The 22,187-nt window shown below is 38.2% G+C and overlaps 2 protein-coding genes and 1 long non-coding RNA gene across 4 annotated transcripts in view; 1 reads left to right on the plus strand and 2 right to left on the minus strand.

Annotated features, from left to right (window-relative positions):
* Positions 1-6,598, minus strand: part of txk (TXK tyrosine kinase) — a 26,219-nt gene extending 19,621 nt beyond the window's left edge. Inside the window, exon 1 of the mRNA XM_035946486.2 lies at positions 6,498-6,598. The gene's annotated coding sequence lies outside the window, so the exon portion shown is untranslated. The remainder of the gene's footprint in view (positions 1-6,497) is intronic.
* On the plus strand, positions 1,033-18,935 carry tec (tec protein tyrosine kinase). 2 transcript variants are annotated; one of them, XM_023266348.3, is made up of 18 exons: positions 1,033-1,347; positions 3,716-3,919; positions 4,934-5,038; positions 5,267-5,348; positions 7,266-7,394; positions 8,756-8,808; positions 8,908-9,110; positions 9,828-9,893; positions 11,835-11,889; positions 12,097-12,179; positions 13,773-13,906; positions 14,649-14,723; positions 14,799-14,970; positions 15,969-16,185; positions 16,263-16,327; positions 16,404-16,522; positions 16,621-16,778; positions 17,990-18,935. In XM_023266348.3, exons 2-18 carry the CDS (start codon positions 3,782-3,784, stop codon positions 18,098-18,100), a joined length of 1,965 nt encoding a protein of 654 aa, XP_023122116.2. In that variant the 5' UTR covers positions 1,033-1,347; positions 3,716-3,781; the 3' UTR covers positions 18,101-18,935. The 2 variants fall into 2 exon arrangements, with proteins under 2 accessions (XP_023122116.2, XP_023122118.2); XM_023266350.3 differs by having other exon boundaries at positions 1,034-1,347; positions 8,756-8,802.
* On the minus strand, positions 7,572-9,032 carry LOC129348126 (uncharacterized). Its single transcript, XR_008600583.1, has 2 exons — positions 8,734-9,032; positions 7,572-8,036 (listed from the first exon to the last, which is right to left on the minus strand). It is a non-coding gene; the product is annotated as an uncharacterized LOC129348126 (long non-coding RNA).
* Positions 18,936-22,187: the final 3,252 nt, after the last annotated feature.

Genomic DNA, 22,187 nt, shown 5'->3' on the forward strand with positions numbered 1-22,187 from the left:
GTATGCTTTCTGGAACAGGTGAATTACCTGCCTTCATGTTGCTAATCTGGATATGCTAGTAACTAGCGTTGTGACGCTAGTGATAGGTATTTTTCAGGAATTTTCATTTGGCCTGCAAATTTATTTATTTTTTTACATACAACATCCTCTCACTGCTAAACTGGATACATTTTACACAACATGTACACTTATCCTCCTAGGACATGGTGTTCACATATGTGGACAGCCTTTTTTTTCAAAAAGAGCGTATTGTTAATAATAATAATAATAATAATAATAATAATAATAATAATAATAATAATAATAATAATAATAATAATAATAATATAAACTTAATATTAATATAATAAATATAGTAAACATAATAATCAGATAATAGATACTATCCAATTATTATACTTATTGATTACTCCTTATCCCAAATAACTGGAAGAAATCTAAAATGCAAGCCCAACCAAAACTCGGGTCTTAACCCTCGTGTCGTCCTGCAGGTCAAAATTGACCCGTTTTAAAGTTAAAGAAAATGTGGGGAAATAAACAATATTTTCACAGTGAAACTTATGATGTCCACGTTTTCAACTTTTTTTTTGTTAAAAATGTTTAACAACATTCACCCAAAAAATCAACCAAAATCCAGCGAAATTCGCTGGATTTTGGTTGATTTTTTGGGTGAATGTTCTTAAAAAAAATATTAGAAGTTTTACTGATATATATGTAATGACTTTAGATATTTCTAGGATTTTTTGGAAGATTTTTACTCATTTTTGATAATATTTTCTTGCCAAATTTAGGGGATTTTTTTTTTTTTTGAAATAAAATTTTTAAGGGAAACTTTTCAGGAATTATTGGAATTTTCTTCCTGACGGTTTTGCAAATTTTCAGAAATTTGGGAATTTTTTTTGCAGAATTTTTGGATTTTTTTTCAGACAAGGAAACAATATTTTTTGGTGCCTGTAAATGAGGTCAACAGGAGGGTTAAAAGGTTAAATCACTGCTGTCTCTTTAAAACGTCTCGACTTTCCACGGACTCCAAAAACGTTCCCAGGTTCCAGACACCCTGCAACCTGCACATGCAGCTGCTCCAAGCTGCAGTAGATCTGAGTATTTTCCACTCTGCTGTCAGACTCATTTGAATACACAAATGATCTTACAGCCAGCTGATGTCTTTTGCTTTGACACGCACACCAGACGAGGAAGTTTGAGAGTCCGTGTAGTGTGTTGGCTGAGTGTGTCCGCCTCCTTGTCTTCATTTCCTGAATCCTGCTCCTCTGATTCACAGCGACAACATGGGAGCCTGAAGGCGCAGCGGCACAGGACCGAGACGAAACTTGAAAATGAAGCTCCGAGGTAAGAGCGACTCCGCATTTCTTCTTTTACTGTCGCTATTTGTGAATTAACTGCTGCTGCTGCGGCTGTCAGTGAACTAAACCGCGGAGCAACAAGTCTGACTCCACAGCTGCAGCTTCACTGCCACTTTAAAAGATAAAATATGAAATAAAAACACAGAAAACTCACTAGTTGTAAAAGTAATTACAAGAATGTATCTTATAGCAAAATAACCATAAAAAGAAAAGGCAATAAATTCGTTAAAGTATCAGGAGACACTATATAATTCTCTTATAGCCTCTGCGTTATTATTATTATTATTATTATTATTATTATTATTATATACTGTTTTATAGGTGTAATGCAGGAATGTTTGATGTATAATATGACCATGCCTGAACCTAAACTAAACCACTTGAGGGCAGGTGTACACACTACCTGCTTTTCTCCCACCATGTGTTGCATTCAACTGCTGTGGGAAACATGGACACCACGTTCAAGTGTCAATAAATCATTGTTTATCAGTGTCTTTTTTTAAAAACATGTTACATGTAAATTGCAGCCATCCAGACAAGAACACTGTGTTGTATCAATGAATTTAAGAAAAGAGAATATAGAATTAGTTTACTCTGCTAATATTTAACAACTAACTGCACCATATGAGTTGCTTGTCTAGATATGCTAGTGACTAGCCTAGAAATATTATTGACTAGCCTTAGCATGTGAGCAAGCTAAAAAGTTTAGGAATGCTACTTGCGAACCCAGAGATGCTTGTGATTTGCCTAGAAATGCTACTGACTAGCCTGGCAATGCTAGTAGGGTTGCTTGAACAGGTGTATTAATTGGGTTGCAAACTGCTAGTCTAGATATAACAGTGACTAGCCTAGCGATTCTAGTTACTAATTTAGGTATCTCAGTGACTATCCTAGAAATGCTAGTGTTACGCTTACAATGCTACTAGCCTAACCTAAAACTGCTAATAACTAGCCTAGAAATGCTAGTGACTATCCTGGGAATGCTAGTGACTAGCATAGGATTGCTAGTTTGGAGCCAAGGGATGCTAATGACTAGCTGAGAAATGCAGATGTTGAGCCTTTGGATGACAGTGAAGCTAGTAGACTAACTGCTAGGTATGTTAACTAACTAGCATACCTAACTGGTTTAGGTATGGTACTGACTGATGCTACGGATATTTGTAGGAATGGTAGTTGCTAGGTTATGGATGCTGGTAGAGGTGCTTACTTGAACAGGTGAATTTTATGTCTTGGAATGCAAATTGATAGTCTAAATATACTAGTGACTAATTTAGGAATGCTAGTAACTAGTATATGGATGGTAGTGATCAGTATACAAATGCTGCTGACTAGCCTGAAACTGCTAATGTTGCTAGTAGGCTAACTAATTGAGGTATGCTAGGGGCAAGCCTAAAGATGATAGCGCTAAGTTTAGGAATGCCAGGCGCTAGCCTAGGGATGCTAGTAGGGATGCTGTCTGAATTACCTGCCTTTGGATGCAAGTTGCAAGTCTAGACACACTAGTGTTTAGCCTTTCGATGTTAATGATTGGCAAAATAAGTGACATATTCAGTGAGCAGTGAAGTGAATTACAGGTTCTAAAAAATATTGTTTTGTTATCGATATTAGACATCAAAATCTGGATTCTAGTGCTGAGGCTCTTGTTTATATTTACTGATTTGTCGAGCTGACTAATACATAATGAGTGTTAAATCTCATGAAATAATACATTTGTGGTCTGCTTGTATTAGTTATTGTGTTCAGTTTGCCTTCTTGCTAACCATTTATTTCATTTTTTCTCAAGTTTGTTGTTTGCAAGCTGATAATCAACAAGAAAACAAGCAAAATCACTCAGCGAAGAGACTGTAGCCAACTGAATAAATATACAATAAATGTAAAACTTGATTAACTATTGCAGCACCAAGTAAAACAAAATGTGCAATCAAAGAGAAGTAAGTGAATCAAAAGTGAAAGCTGGTCAGGGGGAGTTCTCAGGTACATTTCTTTGGAATATGAGAGGATGTGAAGACTTAAGTTAATACAGAAACCTCTGAGTAAAATTTACCAAAACAAAACAAGGTGCCTCAGAGTCGTTGCTCAAATCTACTTTTCAAAAACTGAGGAAACAGTTTCTATTTCTGTTAAAGTTCTGCCTCTTTTGAAGTGTTATTTCTTCAGCTCCTGTGTAGGATGGACTTCCTGTCTGCGGCCACACTGATGACACAGAACTGATTCTAGGAATTTATTCAATTTCTTTAAACAGGGTTGACAGACTCTTCTGAATGTCTGGGACTGATTTCAGTCAAGCAGATCAAAGAGAGTGTTTATCTGGGGGGGATAATAAGCATATATTAAAATTGTGCACATTTCCTCAGCCCAGCTACATTCGTACGCCGCCTGAAAATATCGGCCAATGGGCTGAGGGCGTGGGCGGGGCCAGGATGAGTGCTGAGTCGCTATTGGAGGAGAGGCTGATCAAGCGTTCGCAACAGAAGAAGAGGACTTCGCCGTTGAACTACAAGGAGAGACTGTTTGTCCTCACCAAGAGCAGACTGACATACTACGATGGAAGAGCTGAGGTTGTCTTATTGCTTTAGTTAGGCTACTTTTTATCAGCTTTTCAGCTCTGGATTAGCTGTTTTCTTTCTAATGTAACATCTCATCAGAAACAAGTATATTTTACGCTTACTGCACACATATTGGGCCTTATATCTTTGAAAAAAGATGCTACTTTTTTACATTTGTTTACATGATTTTTAAATGATGAACTCATACCGATGATAATTGAGGTACGTCAGTGTTTAGCCTAGGGAAGCTCACGATGAGCTCAGGAATGCTAGCTGATAGCTTAGCAACACAGTGATGCTTAGGGAAAAGAGGACTTGCGTGAATTGGGATGCAAGCAGCTACTTCACATGACTAGCTTGTGACTAGTCTATGCTAGTAAATAATTAAGCAGAGAAATGCTAGCTGCCGTTTTAGGAATGTGATGCTAGTATCTACTGGTAATTTAAATATGTTATTGACTAGCCCATTGATGCTTTCTTGAGACAGTCCAGTTTTTATGCTTCTTAAACAAACAAAAATGTTTTAGAAATCCTAGTAGGTGAATTAAATTATCTTAGACAGAGACAGGTTAGCTGTTTTCCTAATACCAGTCTTAATGCATAGCTAAGCTAATGGTTCCAGTATTACAATAACTGTACAGACATGAAAGTGGCGTCAATCAACGCATTTTTCCAAATGTCAAATGACTCCTTTACGTAAAAATAGCAGAGAACCACAATGTATTGTTATTTTTTTAAACTCTACATATAAAGGGGAAAATATTTTTTAAGATTCGTAAGCTTAACACCCACACATCAGTTTACAGAGCTTTTGCAGAAGGAAACGACTGTTTTAGGTTTCTTTTTACAAACCTTCAAAAGCATTTGATTACTTCTCATCTGATAAGCTGCAGATGGAGTTTGATACAACAAGTATACAAGAGGAAGTCAGATGTCTCAGTGTGGAAGTCTGCAGTTGATATTTTTATTATTAAAAATAGCAAAGAAGACGACAAGCTGTCGTTGACTTGTTGTTTCGATCAACAGAAGAAGTTCAGGAGAGGCTCAATCGAACTGAGCCGCATCAGATGTGTGGAGATCGTAAAGAATGGAGGAGGGATCATCCCCTGCGAGAACAAATACCCCTTTCAGGTACAAAAAAAGAAAAGGAATGATGGGAAATGTAGTGTGATTTGGAAAAAACACAAACGACCCTGACGTGTCTGTCAGTCCCTTCGACTGACAGACACACAAAACATCTTTAAACTGTAATTTGTATCTTTGTTAAATACTAAACTACGTTTTTAACCTGAAACGTAAATATTTTTTACCTAGCGTGTGAACAGACAAAAGAACTGTTGTTTTTTTGTTTGTGTCTAGGTGGTTTACGATACCAACACCCTCTATGTATTCGCTCCGAGTCACAACAGCAGAAGTGTTTGGGTCCAGAGCCTCAAAGAAGGTGAGTTTAATTCTACTCATGGAAACAGCAGAGCAGCACATTCACGTTACAGTATGAGTTTATGTGTCTAAACTGCTGCAAAGATGTTTTCACACTTTAAACCACACATCTGAAACTGGTTTTTACACCTTCCCTGCAGCCTCGACTGTTTCCACTGCCCTTGTCATGTGACGTTTTACCCGAAACTAGACCTGCAGCTGACATTTATTTGTCATTATTTTCTCAATCAGTCGATTCGTTGTGTGGTCAGAAAATGGTGAGAGTGTCAATCAGTGTTTCTCAAAAGTCTTGTTTTGTCTGCAACCCGAAGAGTTTCATTTCACTGTCATGCAGGAGGAGAGAAATAAGAAAATATTCACATTTAAGAAGTCATAATTAGAGAATTGAATTTTTTTCCGTCTTTAGAAAATTACTCAAACTGATCGACTAACCTTCCAAACTCCAAAGAATCCAAAGCTGAAAATTGTGACATTTCTTCCAAAATCACTGTATTTTATATGTCTCAGTTAAAGTAAAAATGAAGCAGTTTGCTCGAACAAGATCAATTAATGACTGAGCTGCAACTTTTCAGCTGAACTGCAGGCATAGAGAGGAATCAAGTATGGAAACAAACTAAAGTCTAAGTAGTAAAATATCTACAGTATGTCGAGGCACCATATTTTCCAGTATTGCTCACTGTGAACAAGACATTTCTGAGTTCTCTCTCCTCCTAGCCATGACTGTGCTTTTTCCATAGAGCTACAGGACTTTGTACTGTAGTGAGGATGATAAAAGAAGGGCAGGAATAGACTGTGAAGAAAATCAAAGTGATCTTAAATTTGAAGATGCTTCTATTACTTACAACAGCAGCACTTATAAATTTGTAATTTCGCATATTTGTAGCTTAAAGGTTGCCGGTGGGCTCTGCAGAAAGGAGCTAATATGACTAAAAATGACAAAACAAGTAAGATTCATTTCAATTTATTGCTCACTATAGAGCCGTGGTTTTGAGATTGTGAGGCTTGGACAGATGTGACAAACAGATAGCGTGAGAAGCAGGTGTTTGTTAAAGCAACAGGAAGCTGGTTATTGTAGTTTGGCTGGTTTAACCCTGAGCTCATAGAGTCTTAATGGATTCAGGTCATAACACACAGACATGGAGGGACTTACATTCCTGAGGGCGTCAGCATCTCTGGTGTCCATCTTCAGTTTAATCATCGTGCATCCGTGGAAACTCTGCAAACAGCAACAGCGCCAATTTACCAAATTAAACAAATATGGTCGATCAAACCAAAGCTTAAGAGGGAGCAAACTAGGTCAGTTCACTGCAGTGTTGAATTTCCAGTTTACATCCCCCAAAGGATTATGGACAAATGAGTGAATCAGGGAGCATGAGACATTATTTTCACACAAGAATTGGTCTCCACAGAGTCCAGACCTCAGTCCCATTGAGAATCTTTGGGATGTTCTGGAGAACACTTTGCTCAGCGGTCCGACTCTCCTATCATCAATATAAGATCTTGGTAGAAAATTAATGCAACTCTGGACAGAAATAAATGCTGTGACATTGCAGAAGCTTATCGAAACGATGCCACGGTGAATATGTGTCATTCTCAGAGCTAAAGGCGGTCCAATGAAATATTAGCATGTGTGACTGTTTTTTTGGACAAGCGGTGTGTTTTAAAATGGCTGTAATGAAGGAAAAAAGAGAATACTAAAAGAAAAAATATTAACTTGATGGTGAGGCTCTTTTGAGCTCTTTGGGACATTTTGGCATCTTTCAGCTCATTGTTTTAGTTTCTATGCAGCTATACTCTTAGTTTTCTGTCATAGCATCGTCTTTGTGTGCAGCAGACTGCTATTTTGAGATGGAAAGTTTTTTGTTTTTTTTTAATCACATTGTGTCAATCACCTGTGTGTCTTTATGTGTGAATCCAGAGATCAAAGATAACTCGGCGGTCTTGATGAAGTTTCATCCTCAGTTCTGGCAGGAGGGGGCGTGGCTCTGCTGTCGGCAGGCAGAAAAACAAGCGGTTGGCTGCGAGGAGTACAATCCGTTTGGAGACAGTAAGAGACGCACTGACATCTTTGTCTCTTTGTACTGTTTCATTCATATCTAGCACACAGTTTTAATGTTAACCATCACAGAAGTGACTATGATGATTTTAACCTGAAGGACAAGAGACATTTATTTACTCGAGGAAACAAAAGAAACACTTGAGCATTTGTTATTTTTAAAAAAAAAAAAAAAAGCAAATACAAACCCTGCCTAAAACACACATTAAAAAAAATAATGCAAATCACTTTAAATTCCTGAGATATCACAGCTGAATAAACCTGTAAAAATACTGCCAAATTCTACCTCAATCTGAATCTCATTTAACACAATATCAGCCATGTAGCAATAAGACCTTTTTTAGCACCTTTAAGCACATAGTTTTGGTTTTCTTGTTTTAAGGTAAGGCATGAGAACCCATTGTGTCTGTGCATGGATTGGTAGAGTTGTGAAAAGAAGAACAATGCACAATTCTGGCTTTTGTGGTGGCTATAGGAGCAACAGCTACAACCTTTAAAGAGCTGTAATTGAAGTAGCAGCTGCTGGACAAACATTGTGGGACGTTCTCCAGGAATCCCATGCTGTGTTTGAGTGACTATAAAGAATCATCATGAAATTGTACTGCAGTCCAGTATGTAGCCACCTGCTGTAACCTGTAAAATACAGTAAAATCACAGACAAATTTTCAGAGAAATTGACAGGATTCATCGTTTTTCTTCATTTAGTTCAAGAGGCAGTTCAACAATCTACAACACATATTAATAAATAGTAGTATGAACAGAACTGTGTGCACATCTGCTTTTAAAGTTTGCATTGGTCTGTGCAAGAGGATAGAGACACTAAAATTTGCCTAAATACTGGCCTGTGGTGTCTGGTACTACTGTGTACCTACAGCAAATCACAGGTGTTTAATAAAGTTTAATAAGTTAAAGCTGCAGCATCTCTATTACCCCCAAATGCTTCAAAGGCAAACTAATTATTGACACATTCACCTTCGTTTGACAAAATGAGATTTAACTTAGACTGGAAGAGTTTTTTTTTTAAAATTTAGAATGTATTTTTAGAATAGTCTTTATGTAAATGTACTTCTGCTTTTGGTAGGCATCAAATGATTCTGTCACAGGGAAATTACGATGTTTTTTTCAGTGTAGAATCTGAAACAAAAACATGAAATTACATTTATAATGTTAAATTTAACTTACTCTTTCATACATGCAACTGATAAGGCTCAGTTGTTGATCAGTAACATCACAAAAAGGACCAGCAGTGAGAGGTCAAGAGGTTGCAGTGATCTAACAGTCTGACGATAAAACAAAAAAAGCAAATGTTCAAAATTTGTGCTTGACTCACTGTTTCCGTTCCTCTTTTCTAGTTTCAAGGAAACCTTTGCCCCCGATTCCTGGAGAGGAACCTAAAGAAGTGAGGGTAACCGCTAACTACACACACACAGATTCATGAGTAATGATATCTATCAATATTGTGACAGCAACACCCATAAGAATTTTACCATTCCTTGTTCTGCAGTCTCGCCCTCCGCCTCCTCCCGTCCCTCCGGATTCTGAGAATGATGACAAGGATGAAGATGATGAGGAGGATGAGGTGGTGGTGGTGGCTCTGTACGACTTCCCGGGCACTGAGCCCCACGACCTGAGTCTGGTCAAAGGAGGTGAATATGTTATCCTGGAAAAATGTGACGTAAACTGGTACAAGGCACGCAACAAGTACGGGTGAGTATATCCAGTTATCATTGGTGGACTGTCACACTGCTGTTAAATACATCCAAGGTTTTATATTATGGGTGTTTGTTTCCGGTGGTCTGCAAAAGAGGATGTTGCATCAACTGAGGGTTGCTTTATAGGAAGAGGTTAAAAATGTGTGCTAGATAAAAAGTTACTGTTCAGGCTTAAAGTTTTTTTTCTTCTGTAAATCTGAAAATTCCATTTGAAAACACAGAAATCTCATTACAAGGGAGTGGTGTGGGTTAAATGCTGCTCAATAAATGGCATGGTATTCCTTGAATTTCTGCATTTGTTGGCGACTTTTCAAAAGTTTACTTCAAATTTGCTTGACAGTTACACGAAAACACGACTGATAACAGAAAGTATCCACATGTTTTTTAGTCCACTGACCACAGGGGGCAGTAATAAGCACATAACGCAAACTGATAAGCCACATAAAGGAGAGATTTGTGGTTTACAGTTGTCCTACTTTTATATTTTTTGTTTTATCAAACGTACACTTGGTCATTTTGTGTCCGCACTGACTGGTGTACTTTAATGTTATTGTTAGAAAAAAAGTAGCTCACTTACTCTTACATGGTAAGTGGAGTTTGTGGATTAGAGACAGTCAGGTTGATCACTGACCATTTGATGCTGCTGTTTCTCTGTGTTCTGACATCTGTATCTATGTCCTTGTGTGTTGTGGCGATTGGTTTTCTTTCACAGCGAGGAAGGCTACATCCCAAGTAACTATATAACTGAAAAGAAATCCGGAAACCTGGAGCAGTTTGTGTGAGTGTGTTAATCATTTTCTAATTTAAAATTACACATTGATGTAATATTTGATACTGGCCAAATCCAAATGAAGGGACTTGTACACACTTGTTGACTTTACAGACCTGTGCAAATAAAGTTCTGCAGTAAAGAGGGCTTTCTACCACTTATCAAGTCTGCATGCACACTTTCTAGAGACTTAACATGTGCCAACAAACCAAAGAGTTAGATACATTCAGCGTTTCTAATAGTGCCTATTAGAGGTGGTAATGTTTGGCAGTCTTATGTGTGCCATATTCTGGTGGTTAGTCCCCTGCACTGTATAATCATTTATTAAACACCATAAGCAGAAAAAAGACACTGAGCCCAACCAAACCTGATCAGCCCCAACATTAAAACTGACTGATTCACTGACAGGTGAAGTGACTGTTATCGATCTTCTTGTTACAACGCAATGCTTTGCGGGAAAACCTTCATGTGGATGTTACTTTAGCATGGACCACCCACCAAAACTTTGTTGCAGACCAAGCACGACCCTTCCCCCCCATCTTAGGTAATTAGTATACTTTGGACTGGTCTTTGGACCTGCCTTTGGACTGATTAGACTGCTTTTTGACTTGGTTTTGTGCTAGTTTTAGACAGGCTTTGGATTTGACTTGAGGCTTTGCATCAGATTTTTCTTTTTTTTTTAGCTGGGTTTTAGACTGGTTTAGACTGCTTCTGGAGATGATTTTGGATTTGGGATTAGTCTTTGCATTAGACTCTTCTTCGGACTAATTAGACAGCTTCTGGACTTGTTTGAATGTTATAGACTAGTTGATGACTTGGTTTTGGACAGTGTTAGAACGCTTTTGGGTTTGGTTGTAGCCTTTGCGTTGGACTGGTCTTTGGACATGAACTGGACTGATTAGACTATTTTATACTTGATGTTTGAATGGGTTTTAGACTAGCCTTACACTGCTTCTCGACCTTATTTTGGACTGTTTTTGACTTGGTTTTGGACTAGTTTTAGAGTGGTTTTGGATTTGACACTTTGCAGCTTTGCAGACCAAGCACATCCCTTCATGGCTTCCCTCACGGCAGCGGCCTCCACCTGCAGGAAAATGCAACTCACAACACCTCAAAAATTGCTAAAGAACAGCTTGACAAAAACGACAGAGCCTAAGGCATCTTCAGACTCTTTAGATGCTAATCTATTTGACCATCCCAGCCCCATTACCCAGAGAACCCAAAGGATCCACTGCTAACATCCGGGTTCCAAAGACCAAAGAACACTTTCAGAGGTTCCCTGTCCATGTCTCGACATTTCAGAGCTGTATATTGGGAAACCTACACAATATTAGGCAGGTTGTTTTAATGTTTGGCTGACCAGAAGTAATTAGGCTGGACTCTTAACATTATCTTGCCCAATTACTATTTACATCATAGATAAAAAAAAAAAAAAAAACTTCATAAATCCATAAACAACTACACTAAAATAATTCAGCATGCTAATCTGCCTCAAAAAACATTTTTAGAAGCATGACTCAATCCTCCCTCTCCCCTCTGCTGTTCACACATGGCGCAACCAGGAGGTATAAGTAGGCCAAGAAAGCAGAAAAGAGGTGAATAACTACATGCATGCCTGCAGGGTGCAGCTGCTGGTTTATGTTTGATTCATCAAGTACTTCGCCTTCATCTTGTTAAGCTAACCATTAAGTTATTGCTCTTTTTGAAGAGGGACAGCAAAATGACTCCAGGAATACTGTTAACCACCCAGTTGTTGCACTCTGGTGACTACAGATGAAACATGCAAATTATATGGAAATTTGTATATTTTACTCTAGAGACATTTTTCACATTAAGGCTCAATTTACGCTGAATATTTGGGTTCATCCAGTTTGTATTTCTGAAAAGTCCAATCTCCATCTTGTAAAGCTGACGGTGGATCGGACAAAGACTCATTTTTGTTTGTTCTAGTTGGTACAGTAAAAAAGTCAACAGGAACAAGGCAGAAGAACTTCTGAGGAAGGAGGTTGGTCTCTCTTCCCTTTATTTGCTTCTTTTTGTCTTCTTATGTTCTTCCCTTCCCCTGTATGATTCCTTCTTAGACACTTCACTCCTTGTTTTTTCTTCTTTCCTTCTTGTACCCTCCCATTATTCTACAAGTATTAGGCTTTTTATTCCCTATATCTTGTCTAGTTGTGAGCTTCTGTTTGTATGTCCATGTCTCACCTTGCAGGACAAAGAAGGAGCCTTCATCGTCAGAGACTCCAGCACAGCAGGAACCTACACCGTTTCTCTTTATGCCAAGTCTGTCGCAGGGTAATGAAATACATGTGTGTGTCAAATTTGTCATGTTCATACAGGCAATAAGGTGTGTTTATTATGCCAAATTGTCCCGATGTTGGGGAAGCAGCCACCAAGAGACATACAGCCTTAAAAAGTAAAGGAAATAACCACAGGGAATACGGGTCTGTGCAAAGATTTTAGGTGTGAGCAGTAAAGTGAGGAAATTAAATTGGTGTGAGCAGCGTTTATCTTTAAATTTCACCTGTTCTCCTCAGTTCTTAAGGTACTTTCAGGTTGTTCTAAGCATCTTAAAGAACTTGCCACAGTCCTTCCGTCTCTTCAGGTATTGCCATATTGACTCCATGATACTGGGATCAAGGTTCTGGTTTGGCACATGGTTTGGACTGTTCTAATTTGAGCGTTTGCCTTTGACTAGTTTTGCACCATTTTTGAATTGCTTTAGATTAGGTTTTGGACTTTGTTTGGGACTGATTTTAGAGTGAGTTGTAACCTGGTGTTGGGCTCATTTTAGACTGATTTTTGGTTTGGTTTTAGACTTTCCATCAGACTGGTCTTTAGACTTTATTTGGACTGTTTAGAATACTTCTGGACTTGATTCTAGACTGTTTTTTGGACTTGTTTACACTGGTTTTGCATTTGGTCTTAGAATCTGTTTTTTGAACTAGGGGTTAGATTGTTTAGCATGCTTCTGGACTTGGTTTTGGACTTGGTTTTAGAAAGGCTTTTATTAATTTTGGAACATTTTTTGGGGGTTTTTTTCGACTTGGTTTTGGATTTGGCATTGTTCGGGACTGGTTTTAGAATAGTCTTGGACTTGGTGTTACACGAGTTTTGTGCACGTTTTTGTCATTATTTTAGATTTAGTTTCAAATTAGACTAGTTTTAGGCCAATTTAAACTGGTTTTGGATTTGGGTTTAAATTTTGCGTTTGGACTTAATTTTAGACTTCTTTAGGACCGATATTAGACTTGTTTGGACTGGTTTTGGAATTGTTTTTTGTCTGTTTTTCTGAGTGAGTTTTAGAGTGGTTTTGGACTTCGATGGAACTTTTCTTTGAACTAATTTGGGACTGTTTTTGCCCCTGTTGTGGGCTTGTTTTACATTTAGTTTTGGATTTATTTGGTCTTTATTTTGCTCTAATGTTTTAACTATGCTTAAGTCTGTTTCTGGATTGTGGACTGCGTAGCCTCTTTTCAGACTTTGTTTTGGAATTGGGTTTTAACTGGTTTTGGGCTTGTTTTTTGCTCATTTTTGTGACTGTTTTGGAGCATCTTGGAGAACTCACAACATCTTGTCAGTGGATTCAGTCTTTCTCAGTGTTGTTCAAGTACGGCCCTTTGGGGTTCAGTTCATCTGCTTGGATTTAAGACGTCAGGTACAAGATAAGAATTTAAACATCTAAAATGTTTGTACAGCACTGTACATTAGTTTTGCATTATTTTGTGACAACCATGAATAATGCGTTATCAACGTTGCAGACCTAATCTTAATTTTGATTTCAAGGTTCGAGTCTAATTGAGCTTGATAATGATTCTCAGAACTTTTAGACCAGTGGTAATAAAAACCTGTGTAAGCTGCAGTGTTGTGATGTTGTTGTGTTTGCAGGGAGGGAGGTGCAGCAATAAAACATTACCACATTAAGGAGACACAAAGTTTACCCAAACAGTTTTACCTGGCTGAGAAACACCCATTCAGCTCTATCCCCGACCTGATCGAGTACCACAAACACAATGCAGCAGGTAAACAACACACATACAACACAGTCAGCTGATACTGGCCATTATCCAGCTAGAAATATACAACAAAGTGTATTTTATGAATTATCATGATTTTAAGCTTCGGTTTTCCTCGGTTTACAAATGAATGGTGCATACAGATGAGTAGTTCGATAACTGTCGTAAAGAAAATCAGACAATTCTTTCTGTTTTTACCATTTTTGGCTGTGCTGAATAGTGTCATTTTGGTACTTTTGTTAAGACAGCAGGTCTTTCAAATCTGCTAAAGGGTTTAGGGCCCAGACTTAATCATTGTGTATAAAATTTCAAAGGTTCATGCTATAATTTCCCAAAACTCAAATATTATTTACAGTCAGACATAACAAAAATGTAATCAAATCAACAGATGTGAGGACCTTTAATTAGCAAATGTTTGAAATTTGTAGCGAAAACTTTCAGAATGTTAGATTAGATTTTCCTGACAGAATGGCACATCTCAGATGAATAGTTCAAGGACTGTCCTAAAGTTTAAAATCTGGAATTTTTCAATTTTTACAGTTTCTAACTGATAAATGGTGCAATTTTGGAGATTTTCTTAAAGACAAAATACTTTTCAAACTCGTTTTCTGCTGTGCTGACAGTAGTTTTCTCATTTTACTTTTTTGTTTTTCATTAAAAATACAGACTACTTGTCTTAAATAGAGAAATAATTTTCTCCAGACAGATAAAATGCTTCTCAAACTTATATGTTCTCCATCTGTCTCAGGTCTTGTAGCCAGGTTGAGATATCCAGTCAGAAAACAAGACAAATCAGCTCCATCCACCGCTGGATTCAGCTACGGTGAGTCCCAACAGCACACAGTGTGCTTTTCTTTACAGAAAGCTCTGTCTTACCTTTAAACTGTTTCCTCTTCAGAGAAGTGGGAGATAAATCCTGGCGAGCTGACCTTCATGAAGGAGCTGGGTAGCGGTCAGTTTGGCCAGGTGAGGCTCGGAAAGTGGAGGGCTCAGCACAAAGTGGCCATCAAGGCCATCAGGGAGGGAGCCATGTATGAGGAGGACTTCATCGAAGAGGCCAGAGTCATGATGTAAGAATGGGAGAAGATGGAGGGAGGGAAGAGGTAAAGAGGGGCAGCTGTAAAGACCAAAAGTGAAAGAAAACAGTGAGATAAAGAGGAAAAGTAAGACAGCTACAACAGAGAGAAGACTAATGTAAGAGGCAAAGGCAATTCAGAAAATACAGAAAGATGTGAGGTCATCTTTGGCCTCTGCCTCCCTCTAGTGGAGTTTATTAGTTACTGCAACGTGAACACAACAGTCATTTTATCCCACTTAACAGCAGAAGGCTTGGTGAGTATAAATTAAACACAAGTCTCAAAATTAGTTCTTAAATCAGCACATTACTCACACTTTCTAGATTTATTTAATTAGTTTGAATCTGCTGGACTAAGTGCTCCTGAAAATGAAAACTCCAAAGTAAAGACAGACCAGAAGAAAGTCTGGAGAACTACATGGTGGGCCATACGTTTCCATACATAGGAAAAATAGACATTTTATGTTGGACAACCGTTTTTATTTATATAATTTGCTCTATATGATTACCATTGTTTCGAAAACACATACTAAAACATGTTTTCCACTGTTGATGAACTTGCATTAGCACATTTGAAGTAATGCTTGTAATGGCGTTGGTGAAACGTTTCTTGAGATGATTTATGTCTCGTATCTTCACCTGATACACAACAGCCTTCAAGTGCCCCCAAAGATAGTGTCAAACGCACCTTCTAGGGTATCTGAAACATAAAAAAATATACATTATGCATTTTCCTATGTATGGAAACTTATGACCCACCCTGTAGAAATTCCAGCACCTGTTGATGGTAGTTTCACCTTCAAGAGGAAAGAAAATAAACATGTTGATCATAACTGATCTGCCAGAGTGAAAACAATACATGACACTGTGTTGTCCTCTATTGATGCAACAAGCAATTATTTTCTTATCAATTCAATGGAAACTATTTTCTTTGAATTGAATCCGTGTTGTCCCGTTGCAGCCTGAGTCTGTTCTGTCTTATGTCCTCTCCAGGAGACTGTCCCACCCTAAACTGGTGCAGCTGTATGGAGTGTGCAGCCAGCAGAAACCCATCTACATCGTCACCGAGTTCATGGAGCACGGCTGCCTGCTGAACCTCCTCCGGCAGCGGCGGGGCAGCTTCAGTCTGGGGTCCCTGCTGAGTATGTGCCTGGATGTCAACGAGGGCATGGAGCACCTGGAGGCCAATGGCTTCATCCACAGAGACCTGGTAGGAGCCGTTCACCCCATTGTATTCTTGATTTTGGTTCAGTTCTCACTCTTTCTTCTCCTTTGCTTCTTCTGAAGGCTGCCAGAAACTGTCTGGTGAACGACGCTCTGGTGGTGAAGGTTTCTGACTTCGGCATGGCCAGGTACGTTGCACTTATCTTTTAGTTACAAAGACTTTCAGCGGGTTGGAAGATAAATGGTAAACGCTGTTTTATGTAGATACGTGTTGGACAACCAGTACACCAGTTCATCAGGGGCCAAGTTTCCAGTGAAGTGGTCGCCTCCTGAAGTCTTCAACTTCTGCAAATACAGCAGCAAGTCAGACGTGTGGTCCTTTGGTGAGCGCCAATAAATCACCAGCAGCAACTTCACATCTCAGTCGGCCTCATCTTCACAGCAAAATCTCACTGCTCTAATGAAACCTGCCTGTTTGCAGGTGTGTTGATGTGGGAGGTTTTCACTCAGGGCCGCATGCCGTTCGAACAGAATCCCAATCACGAGGTAGTTTCCATGGTAACCCAGGGTCACCGCTTGTACAGGCCCAAAATGGCAACACCCACCATCTATGACATCATGCAGCTCTGTTGGCATGAGGTAAACCTTATTTTTTTTGTCTGTCTGGGTTCAATTTACTGTCAAATAATTTTTTTTGACTGAAGCATGGTAAGAGAAGTATTCACATTCTTGACAAATAAAAATATCTAAAAATTAAACTCCTGTCGAAGTACAGAAGTATTATCAGCAAAATTTACCGAACCTTCAGAGCTCCAAAACCCACTCATAGGTTTGAATGGCATTTTTTTTATTCAAAAATTCACCAAATTACACCATTTATCAGAGCAAGAAAATTTAGAAACTGGAAGAAAATTAGCAAAATTTTAACTTTTCAACAATCCTTGAACAAATCAGTGGCATGCTCTTCCATTTCAATTTTTCAATTTCAACCAAATCTAATTCAAAAATCATGATATTTCAACAAAATCATGTTATTTGGCATGTGTCATTAAAAAAAATTACCAAAAATTGCAAACACTTCATACATGGTAAACTCTGGGACCAACTCAAAGTTAAAAATCTGGTGATTTTTCTTCTGTGTTTTAAAGGTTCTGGCTGATAAATGGTGTCATTATGATTGCGAAAGAAAACATGCCTTACAAAACCTGCTAGCTATATTTTAAAAAACAGAGTGAAACCACTTCTAGAGGTTGTAAAAAATGTCAGTTATTAAAACATGTATAGTAAGTAGAGTCTTCATTTTTTCCAGTGTTGGTATCAAAAAATGGTCACAGAAACAGAAAATGACAAAAACGAGAAAGATTCCAAACTGGACCAATAAAATAAATGCATAAATGCATGGTGAAACATTTTTCTATAGCTGATGTGCGGAGTAGCTAACACCGTTTGTAAAAGTTGTAAAAATGTAAACAGTAGAAATCTATAGGAGTTGGATCCTTTCTTTATCAGAACACTTGTGGGCACTTTGAAAAATATTGTACATTTTTTTCCCACGTTTTCTTAAATGTTTGTAAAATACTTAAAAGTTCTGCCATTCTAGCTGTGTCCTATTGCCTAGAAGACATGTTTAAGTTTGCTCTCCTTCTAGCCATGGTTGCATTGTTTCTATAGAGGTACAGGACTTTATATTGCAGTAAAAAATGAGCCCACAGTGAGAAAAAATGTGACAGGAGCAAATAAAAATGGTCAGAAACTACTTGGCATTTGGAGGATTAAAGCCAAGGAGCCAGTTTAAAACTCCTGCTGCTAGTCCCCTTGTGAAGCCTAACTTCAGTGTATTTTGTCTGCAGAGACCAGAGGAGCGACCAACCTTCTGTCAGCTTTGCCTCATGATCTCCAACGCTCTGGAAAGTGACGTCCCTCCACCGAGCTGCTCGACATCCCCGACTACAGGAACCTGATGACTCTTGGAGGTGCTGTGGCGATCGTCATCTTAATTATGCCAGAAAAGGAAGGAAAACCATGATGCTCATGGTGCTTGGAATGAACCGATCACATCACGTGTTCACCGATGTTCATCCACCAACCACCTTCACTCATCCGTAAGCCTGGAACAGCTGCACTGGCAGCAGCAAAACTGCATTCACAACACATGTTGGATTAGTTTTAGGGTGAATAACGCCAACATGAACTTACAAAAAACAAAATACCAGGATGTCATATTGGACACAAGAACCTGAATGTGCAGCTGAATGGATCCAGGATCTGCTGTAGGGTTTCCTCCCAGCCAAACATGTAGAGAAAGAGGCACAAAAACTGTATTAATAAATCTTTTCAACTGTGTGAACTGTCCAAGGACTCTCACCCTGTCATCATGTGTGTTTGTTGTGTAATTTACCTGCATACAAATGTGTTTCTATGTGATTCCCATCATATTCTGACCAACAAGTCCATATGATTCTTTTTAAGGTTTTTCAATTTCCTTTCATGGTACATTCTGGGGCCGGCTGAAAATCTTGTTATTTTACTTCTGTTTTTAAAGGTTCTGACTGATAAATGGCCATTTTGGTGATTTTTGTGAAAGAAAACATGCCTTACAAACCTGCGAGTTTGTTTTCTTGAAACCTCTTGTTGAGGTTGTAAAAATGTCAGTTGTTAAAAATCCGTAATATGTAGAGCCTCCATTTTTTCCAGTGTTAGCGTCAAAAAACAGTCACCAAGACTGAAAATGACAAAAAAAAGAGAAAAATTACTGACATAAAACCCACTGGACCAATAAAATAAATGCAACATGCATGTGCTATAGCGTTTTTGAGAATGTTAAAGGTCTTCAAACTGGTTTGCCACCCGAACCCCAACAGTTCAAGACTCTTGAGACAGATGCGAATATTTAACTCAATCTGCTTACACAGCTAAATGCTAATGTTTTAGTTTCCACCAAATTTTGGGTCAAATCTCAACCAAATTTGCAAAAACTTGATTGGATGAAAATGAAAAGTAATGTGCATTTACATCCACTAGTGGAAAGTTAATATTAAAGGACCTAAATTAGGATTTTGGGGGGTTTTCTCTTTTCTTCAGTGTGTTATTATTGCTGTTTTTTGTGCATGTCAAAGGTTTCCTCTGTTACTTATCTACATCACCATGTAACACATTTGCACATCAGTAAAACAGTAGATAAAACAAGAAGGAGCAGCAAAACAATGTGTTTTTCCAATATTAGAGCAGATACACACTTTAGCTGAGCCAAATAGTATAAATCCTGTAAATGTGCAGAATATGGGCTCTTTAATATCAAAGTACTGCAGAGAGAAAATAAATTATTTCACTGTGATTCAGCCATGTCATCATGGAAAAAAAGCACATGGACATTCAGTTTGATTAATAAAATGAGTCGAGCTGCTCTGTGAGGCTGTATTTAAACGCAGCAGTGCTAACATTAGCATGCTAACATTTAGTGGGTGCAGTGGTGCCTTCAAATGGAGTTGTGATTACTGTGTTTGTGAGAAAATTCCACATTAACGCCCTCCTTTTCTGGTATTCACAACCTTGTGAAGGGAAATTTTCTGAGAACTCTGATTTGTGACATGTTGGTTTATGTTTTCAGAAATGCCAGAAGCTATAAGGTTAATTTTTCAGTGCATTGTAACTTGACAGATTGGAAATAAGAGGTTTTTTGTTTTTTTTATTGTCATGGTATAATGAAAAGGAAAACGCTAGTCTTCCAACATTTTTATTGTTTTTAATGTGCCCCAAAATCCATTTTATTGCCAAGTCGGTTTTCCTGGGTTGATAAAACTTAATTGGCGATAAAACAGATTCTGATTCTTGCATTTCCTCTGTAAAATGAACTGCTAGTTAGCTTGATAAATGGTTATCCTCTGTGGCTTCTAGACACTATCAGTAATGTCCATGTCACTGTTGCCTTGCTGCTAGTGTTGGTTGTAGGAGGGTGTCATCTGTAGTGGTTTTAATCGCCTATGGTGACGCTGCCTACTTAGACGCCATCAAGCGTCCTATAGTGGGAAGCAACCCTTTGCACCATTGACATTATGCTGGATAAACAGAAGAAAAAGGATGGATGATGGCCGTGAATTTGGTAAAATAATGTTGGCATTGTCATTTTGAGCACATTATCACTCAGGTTTATTTAAATTGCAGCCTCACTGAGCTGTGAGCGATGCCTTTTATTTTATACACAGGTTCCTACATTTAGCAGTTTAATGGATTCTCCACTAAGTTAATCGAACCACTGAAACTTCCCTGTTTAGTTTTGAATTTCAGATATTTTTGTTACTACTTTTGTGTGCTGCTGTCATGAACTAAAGTTTCCATACACTTGTAAAGACCATGTTTATCATGGCAGTCTTGAGTTTTCACTGACTTCTATAGTTCTGATTTTTTTTGTGATGGAATCGCTGAAACACATGCATCTTGGTCACAAAAAACAATCATGCATTTTGTTTCTTTCATAGATTAACCATAGGTCTTATGGAAATGTGACAGGATCTGTTGAGTCAAAAATACACACAGAACTTGAATTATCACTTCTGGTGATGTAGAAAGTGGCATCATCCCATAACTTCTGGTGAATGATTGCAATTCACTACAGCTGTTGAATCATCTGAGCCAATTTAAATGAGATCCATTTAATATGCTCATTAGACACAAACTCTACAGTGGGAAAGTCTGAGGAGCTCAACAAAGATCTGAAAAAACAAATCATTTACTTAAACAAGTCAGGAAAGTCACTTGGAGCCATTTCAAGGCGGCTACAGATCTCAAAATCATCAAAAAAGTATGAAGCGCATGGTCCAGTGTCACTTCCACAATCAGGCAAAAAAACGTAAACTGTCACCTGCTGCTGAGAGAGAATTGGTCAAGATGGTTGAGAGTCAACCATGAATCACCTAAAAGTAGGTCTGCAATGAATTAGAAGCTGCTGAAACACAATTGTCAGTCTTCACAGTGTTTTACGTCAACATGAGCTGAGCAGCTCCATGAAGAAGGAAGTTCTTTCTCCAGAAGCAGAACCTTAAAGCTCCACTGAAGTTTAGATGAAACAAAAATTGAGCTATTTGGCCACAATGACCACAAATATGTTTGGAGGACAGAAGGTGAGGTCTATAAACACAAGAACACCAAACCTACTGTCAAGCATGGTGGTGGCAGTATTATACTCTGGGTCTGTTTTGCTGCCAGTGGAACTGATGCTTTACACAAAGTAGATTAACAATGGAGAAGGAGGATTACCTCCACATTCTTCAGGAAAACCTAAAATCAACAGCCAGAAGGTTGATCTTGGACACAGTTGGGTGTTTTGACAAACAATAAAGTGATAAAGAAAGGGTTAAAACTAGTCTAGATTGAAGGATTTAGACTGATCTAAGTTAAAATCCTGACTTAAAGCCCAACAGGAACCTGTGGATTGTGATGAAGAAACAAGTCTGGGTGAGAAATACCATGAATTTAGTTTAACTGCACCAATTCTGCCAAGAGAGGGGTCAAAGATACAACCAGAAGCTTAAGGACAGCTACCAAAAGTGCTGAGGTGAAAATTGACATTTATCCAAATATTTGCTGGATGTATATTTTTGACACAGCAGATTTTATCAAATTCCCAGAAGACCACTGATAAACCTATAACAGAACCAACATGCATGCTTGGTTTTTGAGACAAATGCTTGGGTTTCAATGATGCTATCATAGAAAATTCAGACTCATGAGTCATTGGAAACTCAAGGACTGCATGAAAAGTGTTTGAGGAACTGGTCAGAAATGTGGGGATTTAAAAATGATTAATAAAAAATATTACTTACAGTAAACGCCTTCATAAACTGCTGAATGTACAGCATTATAAAGACTTTCACCACAAGCCCCTTATTATTTGAGGAAGTGTGTCTGGTTTCCATAGCTGTATTGAAACAAAGACACTATTTGACTGATTCTCTTCGAGGGTGGTAAGTTGTTCTTTTCATTTTCATGTTCATTCATTTTTAATTTTTACTTTTACATCAAGTTTGGATTTAAGCTTAAAATTAAAAGTTC

Source organism: Amphiprion ocellaris, chromosome 23 (genome assembly GCF_022539595.1).
Source record: "Amphiprion ocellaris isolate individual 3 ecotype Okinawa chromosome 23, ASM2253959v1, whole genome shotgun sequence".
NCBI lineage: Eukaryota > Metazoa > Chordata > Actinopteri > Pomacentridae > Amphiprion > Amphiprion ocellaris.